Genomic DNA, 10451 nt, shown 5'->3' on the forward strand with positions numbered 1-10451 from the left:
AGCCTGGGCCGGGTTGTGGGGAGCAGGAAGGGAAAGTGGGGAATCAGTCAAACCCCAGCCCCCACATCTATGCTCACACTGGGGACCAGGTTGGGTTCCCTCTGGCCACCCAAGGAGCCTGACACTGGGGCTCAAGTCCTCCCTGGCACCTGATCTCAGACCCCACGTTCACCCAGCTCCTGGGCTCGGCTGGACGCTGCTGGGTCCTTTCTCTGCAAATCCCCCCCTGGTCTAGCAGCCTCGGCCATGATCCCTCTGGCATCCCCGAGCTCCCAGCAGTGATGATACCAGCCCTGCTGGGCCACCGCAAGCCCAACCGTCTCCCCATGGGACACGGTGTTGGCGCTTTACTTCCCAGGAGCTGGCTTCAGGATCTGCACCCATGGCTCCCCCAGGCACAGCTACATTTGCTGTAAACAGGTGTCACCCTGCCATCCTGGGAACCGGAGCCTGCCAGGCACACCGCCCATATACCAACAACAGCAGGGCGGGTGTCCACACATCTCCTGGCTGCACCAGAGCCAGGCAGAAGGGGCTGGGAGGGACAATGCCCTCACTCTTGCCCTCCGGTAATCTGGTCGGCTCACCATCCAGCCCGTTAATCTCCATTAAATTCAGATCCACAATCTGCTCTCTGCAGCCCCACCAGGCAGGGAGCAATGAGCTGTACCCAGAGGAGGGAAGGGGAGGGGGGGAAACAGAGAACTGCCTGCAGGGAACCAGGGAGCCTCTCTATTATGTGCCTGCCCTTATTCAAAAGCTGCCTGCAAACCTCTCCTGCCGCAGTGCTGGGGGGAGGGAATCTGCTCCTGCTTCTAGCCTGCAGCCCCCTCCCTCAGCAAGGCAAGCAGCTCTTGGTACTCTCTCAGCCCAGAGCAGCCTCTCCTGCCAAGAGGGGCACACGCAGGCAGCCTGCCTCCACCCGGGACAAGAGAAACACGGCTCAGGCAAGAGGCCAACCCACAGACCCTCCCTGGCTGCCCTGTCCCTAGCCCCGTCACTGCAGGATGGGGTGTGGGGATGGGGCTCCATCCCCAGAGGGTGTTTCACATTTCCTTTGCACAGGGGCAAGGCACTGAGCAGGGGGCAAAGCAGGAGAAAAGCAGGACCTTCGATGTGGGGGAGCAAGGGCCTGTGCTACTGCAGGGGCTCCCAGGCCACAGGTTGTCTGTGATGCCAAGGTTGGGGGGCCACAGAGTGCACCGTCTCCCCAGCCTTTCATGATGAAAGGGTGATGGTTGGGTGCATGCTGGCTGGGGCCCTGAGAGGTGGGGAGCTGCTGGAGGACCTCTACTGATGGCCCGCAGAGCAGCATACAGCAGGGACCTGGCTGGTGGGATCCCCCAGCCTCACCCCACTGCAGCCACGAAGCGGGGGCATCCCAGCATCTGGACTGGGCCCTTACAGAGGGCAATACCGCCTCACCCAGTGCAGGGAACTCCACAGACACAGACACCTGACACCGAGGAACCCCCGTGGTACCTGCACGATCTCCAGCATCTCCTCCCGGCTGATGTAGCCATTGCCGTCCAGGTCATACATGCTGAAGGCCCACATGAGCTTCTGCTCCAGCTTGCCCCGCGAGGTGACACTCAGGGCGATTATGAACTCTCGGAAGTCGATGGTGCCATCCCCATTGGTGTCGAAGGTGCGGAAGACGTGCTCGGCGAATTTGGAGGCGTCGCCGTAGGGGAAGAAGTTAGCGTAGATCTTCTTGAACTCCTCCACATTGAGGATCCCGGTGGGACAGTCCTTGAGGAAGCCCTTGTACCACTCCTGCAGCTCCAGGTCCGAGAACTCCGTGTTCTCCCGCAGGTCCTGCAGCATCTCTGGGCGCAGCTTGCTGTTCTGCTTCCCCATGGTCACACCCAAGCCTGGGTCTGGGGCCTAGGAGTGAAAAGAGGTGAGAAAGGCAAGCGCCGGGTCACCCCTTCTGCCCACCAGGTGCAAGCATCTCTCAGGGACTGGGTTACGCAGGTGGCCATCAGCTGGTCTAATGGTCCCTGCCTGCCATAAAGTCTACAAATTGCCCTTTGTGACTTCATGGAAAGTATCACAGACTTTCCTAGGTTGGCCCCATCACCTAGGAAATGCTGTCCCCATTAGAGCTGATCGGCATCTCTGTGGGTGTGCTGCACCTGACACCTTGGGGTGCTAATACACGACCAGGGTTCCCAGGTGCTCTGGTTGCACACCAATAGGCAGGCCAAGCTTGCACACCTCAAGGCACCTGAGCCAGCCTGAGGCAGGACTCTTCCTCCCACCTCCCCACCACCCTCACAGCCACCTCAGGCTAGCAGGAAGAATGGAGGCCATGTCCAACTACACCATCCCAGGGATGCAGCTCATTGCCTTCCCACGTGGTCAGGCTGCCAGTCTGCCCATGGCATGCTGACCCCTCACACAGCAGGCCTGGTCCACTCAGCCAGGCACCCTTGCACAGGGACTGAGCCTAAGGAGGGCAGGGTGCAGGTATGAAATGGGGGGCAGCAGGGCAGGGGGGGATCTTTCCCTGCCTATTTGCAGCTCACCCCACTGAGGGCACTGCTCTTGCTGGGCCTGGTTCTGGGGCTGCAGGCAGGCTGGCATCACTGCACCCCAATCCCCACCATCACTACCCAGTACTCACTCTCACGGCTCCCCTGAGAGCTCCCCCAAGCCACCTCCTTTGTTGTGGGCTCACCTGGGGCCATGCTAACAGGGCAGGGGCTGCCTTCCCTAGTGAAGGTCCTGCCAAGGCCCCAGAAGCACAGAACAGGTTGCGGGGCAGGCAATCAGGGGCTGCCCAAGCCCTGGTTTCTCCAACAGAGCTGCAGACACACCACAGACGGCCTGGCTTGGTTGTGGCCACTGGTTCCCTGTGCTCCAAAGCAGCAAGCTCAACCCCTCCTGCTCCAGGCCAGGCCAGGCAGGTGGGAGTAGCGTGGCTGGCTCGGGACCCCATGCCAGTGCTGACCACAGCATGTGGCAGGGAGCTGCTCCAAGCCGGCTGGACATTAGAGCCCCACTGAGCCCACACTAGGACCCGTGCACACAGATGAGTCAGCGCAGTTACACTTCCAGCTGACACCGTGAAGCCAGTTCCTGAGCCGTCACCAGCACACAGACAGGCAGCCACCCCGTGTCCCTTCTATGGCTCATCTGCCTAAGGCCTTGATGATTCCTGCCCCGGGCACAGATCCCAAACACCCTTCTCCAGCCACGCGCACACGTATGCACCATTCCTTGGGCAGCCAAAGGGAGGCCTGCTGGGGTGGCTGCCATTTACAGCCCACTAATGGGCCAGCAGCTGGAGAGCTTCCCTGCAGCAATCCCTGGGCAGCTCTGCTCCTCATTTGCATAAGTAATTGCCAGCTCATTAGGCACGGAGCTGCATCCGTGCCTAATGAGGCAGAGGGGCATCAGGCGTAGAGAGCTGTGGGGGCTGCAGCAGGCAGGGAGCAGGTAGGCAGCCTGTCTACAGGGATTCCCGAGTCATCGCTTCAGTGCACTAGGATGCCCCAAAGCCCTGGGATAGACTGGCCCTGCTCAGGGCAGAGGTGCCGTACTAGGGGATGCCTGCCAGCCCCAGAGCAGGGGCCAGCTGGGCCCGAGACCTCCCGGAGGAGGGGGCCCATGAAAGCTCTTCCCCTTGTTCACCCCAACATTGAGCCTATACATCTCCCCCCTACTCCCTATTACAGCCTGTGCCCAGCCCCACCTGCTCCCCTGCCTCTTCTGTGGGGGAACCACCTGCTCCCCCATCACTCCCTCTGTCCTGTCACTGGCCCCCCTGTAAATCTCCCCCCACCCCTCTATTACTCAGCTCCTTTGTGCTCCCCAGCTCCCACTCTCCCTGTCCCTGGTTCATCTAATAGCAGAGCCCTGCCCTGTAGAGAGCAGCTGCCAGGCACAGCCCAGAAGAGAGGAGCCCTGTCATTACAGCCCACCCAGGGCTGGGCTAATGGCACTGGCAGGGCTGGCCAGGGCCATGCAGGGCTCAGGTGCTGCTTGTTGTCTGGTGAACGATGCCCAGGCTGGTGAGACTGAAATGCATCTGGGTCCATGGCATCTTGTTACCCTTGCACTCAGCTCCCTGCCTTCGAGGTGCAGGGAGACGCCATCCTGAGCTGCCCAGGCCCTAGCACAAGTCCCAGCACCAGCCCCTGGTGGCGCTGCGACTTTGGGGGACATGGAGCAGTACAGCCTGGCAGGATGACTGGGGGGACTTCAGGTGGCTGGTAGGAAACAGGCTGCAAAACCAGGAGGGAGACTCGGGCAGGAACCACCGCAGAGCGGCACGAATCAGCTGGGAGGGAGGTAGCTTTTAGGATCCAGCAGCAAGGCAGAGATCCTTTGCTTTCAGGGAAGCAGCAGCTTTTCCATACACATCCGCTGCCCCCCTTCAGCGTGCTCCCAGCAGCAATGGGCACCCAGCACCCCACACGCACGGCTATGCCAGGGGCACGTCCCCTGGCTGCAGGCTTATCCCCCCACAGACAGCCAGGCTGGTCTCCCAGGGGAAGTTTTCTTCCCAGTGCCGCGCCACTACAGCTTGCAGTCACCACAGGGTCTGATGTGGCACCAGTCAGACACTGCTCTGACTGGCAACTGTACGTGCAGGGGCCGGCCGGGCTGGGCTGCAGACAGGGTCATAAAATGTAGCAGTCCTGGCATGGAGTGTGCTTCTCTGAGCCTTGCAAGTGTATGGGCAGCTCTGTTCACCACAGCAAGCACCACAAACAGGCAGAACCTGCAAGAGGAGGAGGAAGGTGGCTGGGCAAGATGCGTCCTAGAACTAGGGAGTTTCTTTCCCCTCCCCTCACTTTTTTCCATTGCACGTGACACTCTGGGGTGCTATGTCTGGCTGCAGGAGCGAGACAGGCCTCTCCACAGGACCTGCATGCCAGCAGGGTCAGCTCTGCACTGCCCAGCTCCCCCCAGCCCCATGGCACTACTCCGGGGGGCCCATTCAGGCTCTCAAGATGCCAGGTACCTCCAGCTGGGTTAGTTCAATTAGGATGTAATGAAAGCAGAGGCTGGAGCCATTTGCCACTTAGGCACTGCAGCAGGAGACTTGAATCTCCATGTGTTCAGCCTACTGGAGAGCCCTGAGATGCACCTACAAGAGGTAACTGATTTGCCAGGGAGCCTGAGCTGGGATGCAGCAGCAGAGAAGAGGCATGTGATCCTGTCCAGGAGGGTTGTAGGAGGAAGCAGGACCAAAATCTGCAGCTCAGGCCTCAGACATGGGTCTCTCGCCACGTGCCCCTTGGGTTCAAGCCTTTGCAAAGCAAAAGAACTGTGGAATGACCCCAAAGCAAGCCTCAAGGAGTGACTGGGTCCAGCCACCGAGGAGGGGGGAGCTCACTGCAGCAGGAGCTCGGAGCTGGAGCGTGGATACACCTCACTCAGAAGCTGTATCGGGGCCACCTAAGAGAAACCAGCACTGCTGCTCATCTGCACACTGTGTTATCACAGCAGCCCCATGTTTCTGCCCTCTCCCGATTGCCTCCCCAACCCCTCCCTCCCATCAGCGAAGGACAATCTCACGTCACTGCACACCACCAGTAACTGCAGAGATGCATCATCCTAGAGCGTGAGGCAGACAGGACCAGTCCTCACACTTGCGGGAGCCAGTGTGGGATGCTCTTGGCTGCTTGTCTGAGAGGGAAGTGCCCCCGGGACATTCAGGAGGTGGCAGATCTGTAGCCAGGAACACGCAGGGAGAAAGAGAATTTCAAAGGCAGTTTCCAGATGTGCCCAGTGCTGGCTTGCAGCCTGGGCAGGGACTGGAGCGGTGGCTCAATAGGCCATTTCACAGCTATCTCAGCACAGACTTTGTACCAGAAATAAAACAGAAGCCTTGGAAACACATCCTCCATTGGAATGAGCTGCGAGGAGTGGAGGACAGGGAACGGCAAGGCCCGTGGGAGAGAACAACCCATTTTTAATGCACAGCAACTTCCCTATTCATCCCCCGAGCAGGTGAGACTGTAGGCATGACCCATCGCAGCCCCCACCAGCCACAGCTTCCCAACAGATAAGTACAACAGGTTTTAAGCAGCTGGTGGCTGCCTGTTCCTTGGAGAGCAGCACTAGCCAGCGGGCACGTCAGGCTAGAAAGGCACCCTTGACCCAAGTGTGCTGGGGAGAGAGGAGTGCCAGGAACAGCATCTGATGTAGGGATGCAGAAGTGGAGAGCCCTGAGCCTGGTGGGCTCTGAGCGATGCACACAGACAGGCCACAATCCCTAGGGCAGCCAGGTTCAACCACATCCTTCCAGTTCGTGGGGGACCAGCAAGGATGGGCTTTGGTCCTCAGTGCACCAGCTCACTATATCCCCCTGTGACCTGCCTGGTGAAAGCAGCCCAACATGCTCACACGCACAAGCCCCTGCTCCCAAGGAGCAACATGTGCTAATTAGCCTTATGCTTGGGGCTAGGATGCTGAGAGGTTAAGTGACCTCCTCAAGGTGACAAAGCCCATCTGGGACAGAGGTGGGGACAGAGCCAGGCTCCCAGCCCCATCCCTGGGTCCCCCGTGCTCAAGATTTCACCCTGGAGTTTCTCTCAGCCCACTTGTCACTTGCTGGAAGATCCAAACACCAGCGCCAGGAGCTGCCCGGGAGGCCTGGGTTCTCAGCCTTGTGCCCCAATGCTGTAGTGGGCAAGCTGATCCCTGAGCTCAGCATGGGCTCCAATGGGCCCATTGCTCAGATGTCCATGCTGGAGGCATGCGGTTAGTTGATGGCCCCACTACTCCTGACCAGCTGCCAGTGAGCAGCACGCTGATGGTGCCAAGAAGTGTAAGGATTTGTCCCATATAATTGGGAGCGATTCTTCCAGTGTCCTTTTCCAGCCTGCTTTGCAACATCCTGATCGGGTTGGTCTTTCCAGCTGGCTCCGCACGTAGCCAGAGGCTCTCACCACGCCATCTGCAGCGACACCACGCCTGCTCCCCTGCCCCATGGCCTGGTTCACTGAGAACGCAGCAAGGTGCGATGTCAGCACGCATTCTTTCTGAAGTGCGTTTGCCAACCATTAATCCCATCTCCCTGATGGTGCCTGTAGATGACATTGCCGACTTCTCAAGGTCCCATTCTCCGGCAGGATCACAGCATGCTCGCACGTTGCAATGTCAGCAGTGAGACGAGCTGCCCTCCACTCTGCTTGTTTATAGGATGGGGGGGCAGTTTCTCCCTAACGTTTGCTCAGCCTTTGAGTGCTGGAGCTACTGCAAATGCCTGATTTCTCAGTGCAGAACACAAGCATCCCCACTACATCCCCACTCCCCTGCCACAGAAACGCCCTGCCCGGGTGGCTCCCTCGACACCTACAGTGGTGACATGTGCCTCGTTCACGTTGCTGCAACCCTGCCTGGCACTGCTGGAGGAAGCTCCCTGCACACAGCCCCCACCTCCTGGCCTCGGAGAACCACTGGCTGACTTAGGCCAGAGTCGGGGTGGATGGGCATTAACCGCCCATCTGTCTGCAGAGGCCTGGCCTGAGCCCTGCCTGGAAAGCAAGTGCTGGCGGCAAAAGCTTCAGAACTGGGTCAGCTGCCTTTTGAGAGGTTTATTTTCAGCTCTGCGCGCCGGAGCCGCGTAGGCCGGGACGGTAGCGCCTGGTGGAGCCAACGCCTTCGCCTGCCTACTCTCCATTAATATTTAACTGGCTCTTGACAGCAATCATCCTGGTGTCCCAACAACACCCCTCAGGGCCAGGGCTGGGGAGGGGGGGCGTGGGTCAGTGGCTGCTCAAGGGAGGGCAGGCCACAAAATCCCACAGCTCTGCTATGGAGAGGAAGGGCAGTGGAGGCTGTGCGGAGGGCACGGTGCAGGGGTCCAGAGGGAAAACGCAGTCACAGCAAACAACCACTTCACTGCTCACGAAGGGCAGCCAGGAGCTAGGCCCCAGGAAGGCTTGGAGCAAAGCAAGCACCATGGAAGGACAGAAGGAGACCAGATCCCTGCCCTGTTTGCCTGTGACACCGGCCTGCAAGCTTTCCTAATGTCCGTGAGTCTAGAGGCCCTCTGGATCACACAGGTGGCAGGGGCACAGGTGCCAGGACCACGTGGCCCTGAAGCTGACACCTGTCACACAGGCAGCCTGGTCCCCGCTCAGGGGCTCTGGCGGGAGGAGCCTGGCTGCAGGTAAAGCTGGCAGCTCCCTGCTAGGGGAACGATAAGGACAGACATGCAACGTGGGTCTCGGAGGGCTCTGGTGGGCCCTCTCCTAGGAGACCAGGCCCCTCACACAGCAGAGGCTGGGAGCAGCGCCCAGCACCCTGCACAAATTCTGGCCACAAGACAAGGGGAGACCAGGTGCCCTCAATGCTGGACCTCCTCTCGGGTCACCCCACCTTTCCCCTCTCCCCCGCCCTCTGCAGAGTGGGTTTCAGCAATGCACCAGATCCATGCGGCAGGACTTCCCAGGCCTCCCACGGGTGCAGCAGGTTAAGCAAAGAACAGTTGCAAGAGCTAGCAGGGCTCGAAACTCCGACCAAGCCCTGTCTCTGGCCCAGAGGCTCAGCCTCCGTTTGCAGGAGGAAAACCAGCAGCCAGCCCCAGCAAACCAGCTTCCTGGACCTCCACCTGCGCCTGCACCTAACCCCAGTGTGGCTCAACAGTGCCACCTCCTGGGTGCGGGGGTCTGACCGGGAGGGCTGGAAGTTTCCAAGCCAGGGAAGTCCCATTGAAAGGTAGCAGCATTTGGTGCCTCATCCCCTTCAGCTACTTGGAACAACCCCAATCCATTTGTCCCCTCACCCCCCAAACTGCTTCCTCCACAAGGGTCCCCTACCAGAGAGACTCCTGCCATCCGCCACTCTGCTCTGCGATCAGGTCCCAGGCTGCAATGAGCCCCGCAGCTGGATCTGCAGCCGCAACCCCCCCACCAGGAACACGCTTGCTGCTGAGCTGTGTCGCAGGACCAAGCTTCCAGTTCCTGCCCCAGGCAAATCCCAGCAGAGGTTCCCCTTCCCCTCTCCCCGCAAGGCCCAGCCATAGCAAGATGCCTCTCTGTCCCTCCCGGTTCTGTGTGCAATAAGCTTGCTTGCTGCATCTGTGGGAAGCAGCGATCCAGCATTAACACTAGAAGAGACACCCGGCGGGAAGACCAGCGAGGCTCTGTTGGAAGCTGTTTTCTTCCACCCCCCCACTACAGACATTAATACACATGCACACGAGATACCCCCCACCGCACACACAGCACAGACACGGCTCCCCAGGTTCACATTCGATCCGTTACTCACACAGAGAAGAGCAGAGGTGGGACCGGAGATCCAGGAGCTGGAAAGAAGTTGAAAGGGAGTCAGCCAGTGTCAGCAATCTGCCCAACACAGAGGCATCTGCATTCGCCAGCTCGCACGCGAGAGACTCAGGCCCGGAGCCGCACTGATGCCAGGCTTCGCTCCCACCCCCCCTTAGGCACAATGCCCGAGCAAGCAGATGAGCCTCACGCTGCATCCCAAGCTGGGGCTGGCAGAGCCAGCCTCCCCGGGGACGCGGGGTTCTGGAGGAAGTGAGAGCTCCCACCCCCGGATCCCAGCACCCGGGGCTGCTAGTGCGACAGCTCACGGGGACAGGGAACTGTTCTCTCAGCCCTGCTGGGTCACGGGCAAGCGGGGCATCAGTGTGGCCTGTCACACCCCCCCCCCAGCAGCCCCCTTGGATGTGCCCCAGCTGGTGGCTTTCTGCGGCAGCCCTCCAACGAGCCAGCCCGGGTCTTGGGGTGAGAGCATGCTGCCAGGACGCAGGGTGCAATGCAGGGCTTGGTCCAGAGACGCACACGCACCCAGCCCAGTGCCCAATCTGATCGCATTTCTGAGCAGGAGAGGATGCTCCCTGGGAAAGGGTCTCCAGGCCTGGATCCAGCAGTCGTTCCACCTTCATGCCCTTTGCAGGGGCACGGTCCTGCTCCCTCACCTGCCAGAAGCTGCTTCGCCCCCAACCCCACCCAGTCTTGCCCTCTGTACAGGCACCCTCCATCACCAGCTCCCCTCTCCGGAGCCTCCCACCTCTCACTCTGATGCCCCCCCAAGCACCTACTGCCAGGGGCGTCCGGGGGGGGGGCAGCAAGCCGCCAGGCCGAGGCAAGGAGTCCCCCGGGGCCTGGAGAGCCTAGATGTGCTTCTCTGTGTGGCAGGGGGATGAAGCGAGGGTGCCAGATGGATGCCGGCACCCCGGAAAGCGAGCTGCAGAGGAGGGCTGGGCGGCTCGCCAAGGGACGCGCTCCAGCACCCTCCGCCCCCTCCTCAGACACGCTGCCTCCTTCCCCGCTCTGGCAGCAGGGATTGAGGTGGGTTGGCACGCGCCGCACACTTCCCCCCGGTGAAGCGGCGGAGCCCCCAGGCCCCCCGCCAGGGGCCACAGGGGCTCTGCATGCCCCCGGGAGCCTGGCGCAGGGGGGCTGGCACCGCACTGGGGGGCACGGGCCAGCCGAGGGCACGGAGCGGAGGAGCCCCGGCTC

At 60.7% G+C, this 10451-nt stretch overlaps 1 protein-coding gene across 2 annotated transcripts in view; it reads right to left on the reverse strand.

Annotated features, from left to right (window-relative positions):
• The window catches only part of LOC102368508 (neuron-specific calcium-binding protein hippocalcin), a 91423-nt gene that overhangs the window by 1550 nt on the left and 79422 nt on the right, over positions 1-10451 (reverse strand). Inside the window, exons 2-3 of one of the 2 annotated variants that reach the window (XM_006019318.3) lie at positions 9235-9271; positions 1483-1887 (exon numbers count right to left, since the gene is read on the reverse strand). In XM_006019318.3, the coding sequence (XP_006019380.1) occupies positions 1483-1860 (378 nt within the window). In that variant the 5' untranslated portion in view covers positions 1861-1887; positions 9235-9271. The remainder of the gene's footprint in view (positions 1-1482; positions 1888-9234; positions 9272-10451) is intronic. The other variant, XM_025198692.1, reaches the window with a different exon arrangement.

The sequence above is a fragment of the Alligator sinensis genome, unplaced genomic scaffold (genome assembly GCF_000455745.1).
Source record: "Alligator sinensis unplaced genomic scaffold, ASM45574v1 scaffold337_1, whole genome shotgun sequence".
Classification (NCBI taxonomy): domain Eukaryota; kingdom Metazoa; phylum Chordata; order Crocodylia; family Alligatoridae; genus Alligator; species Alligator sinensis.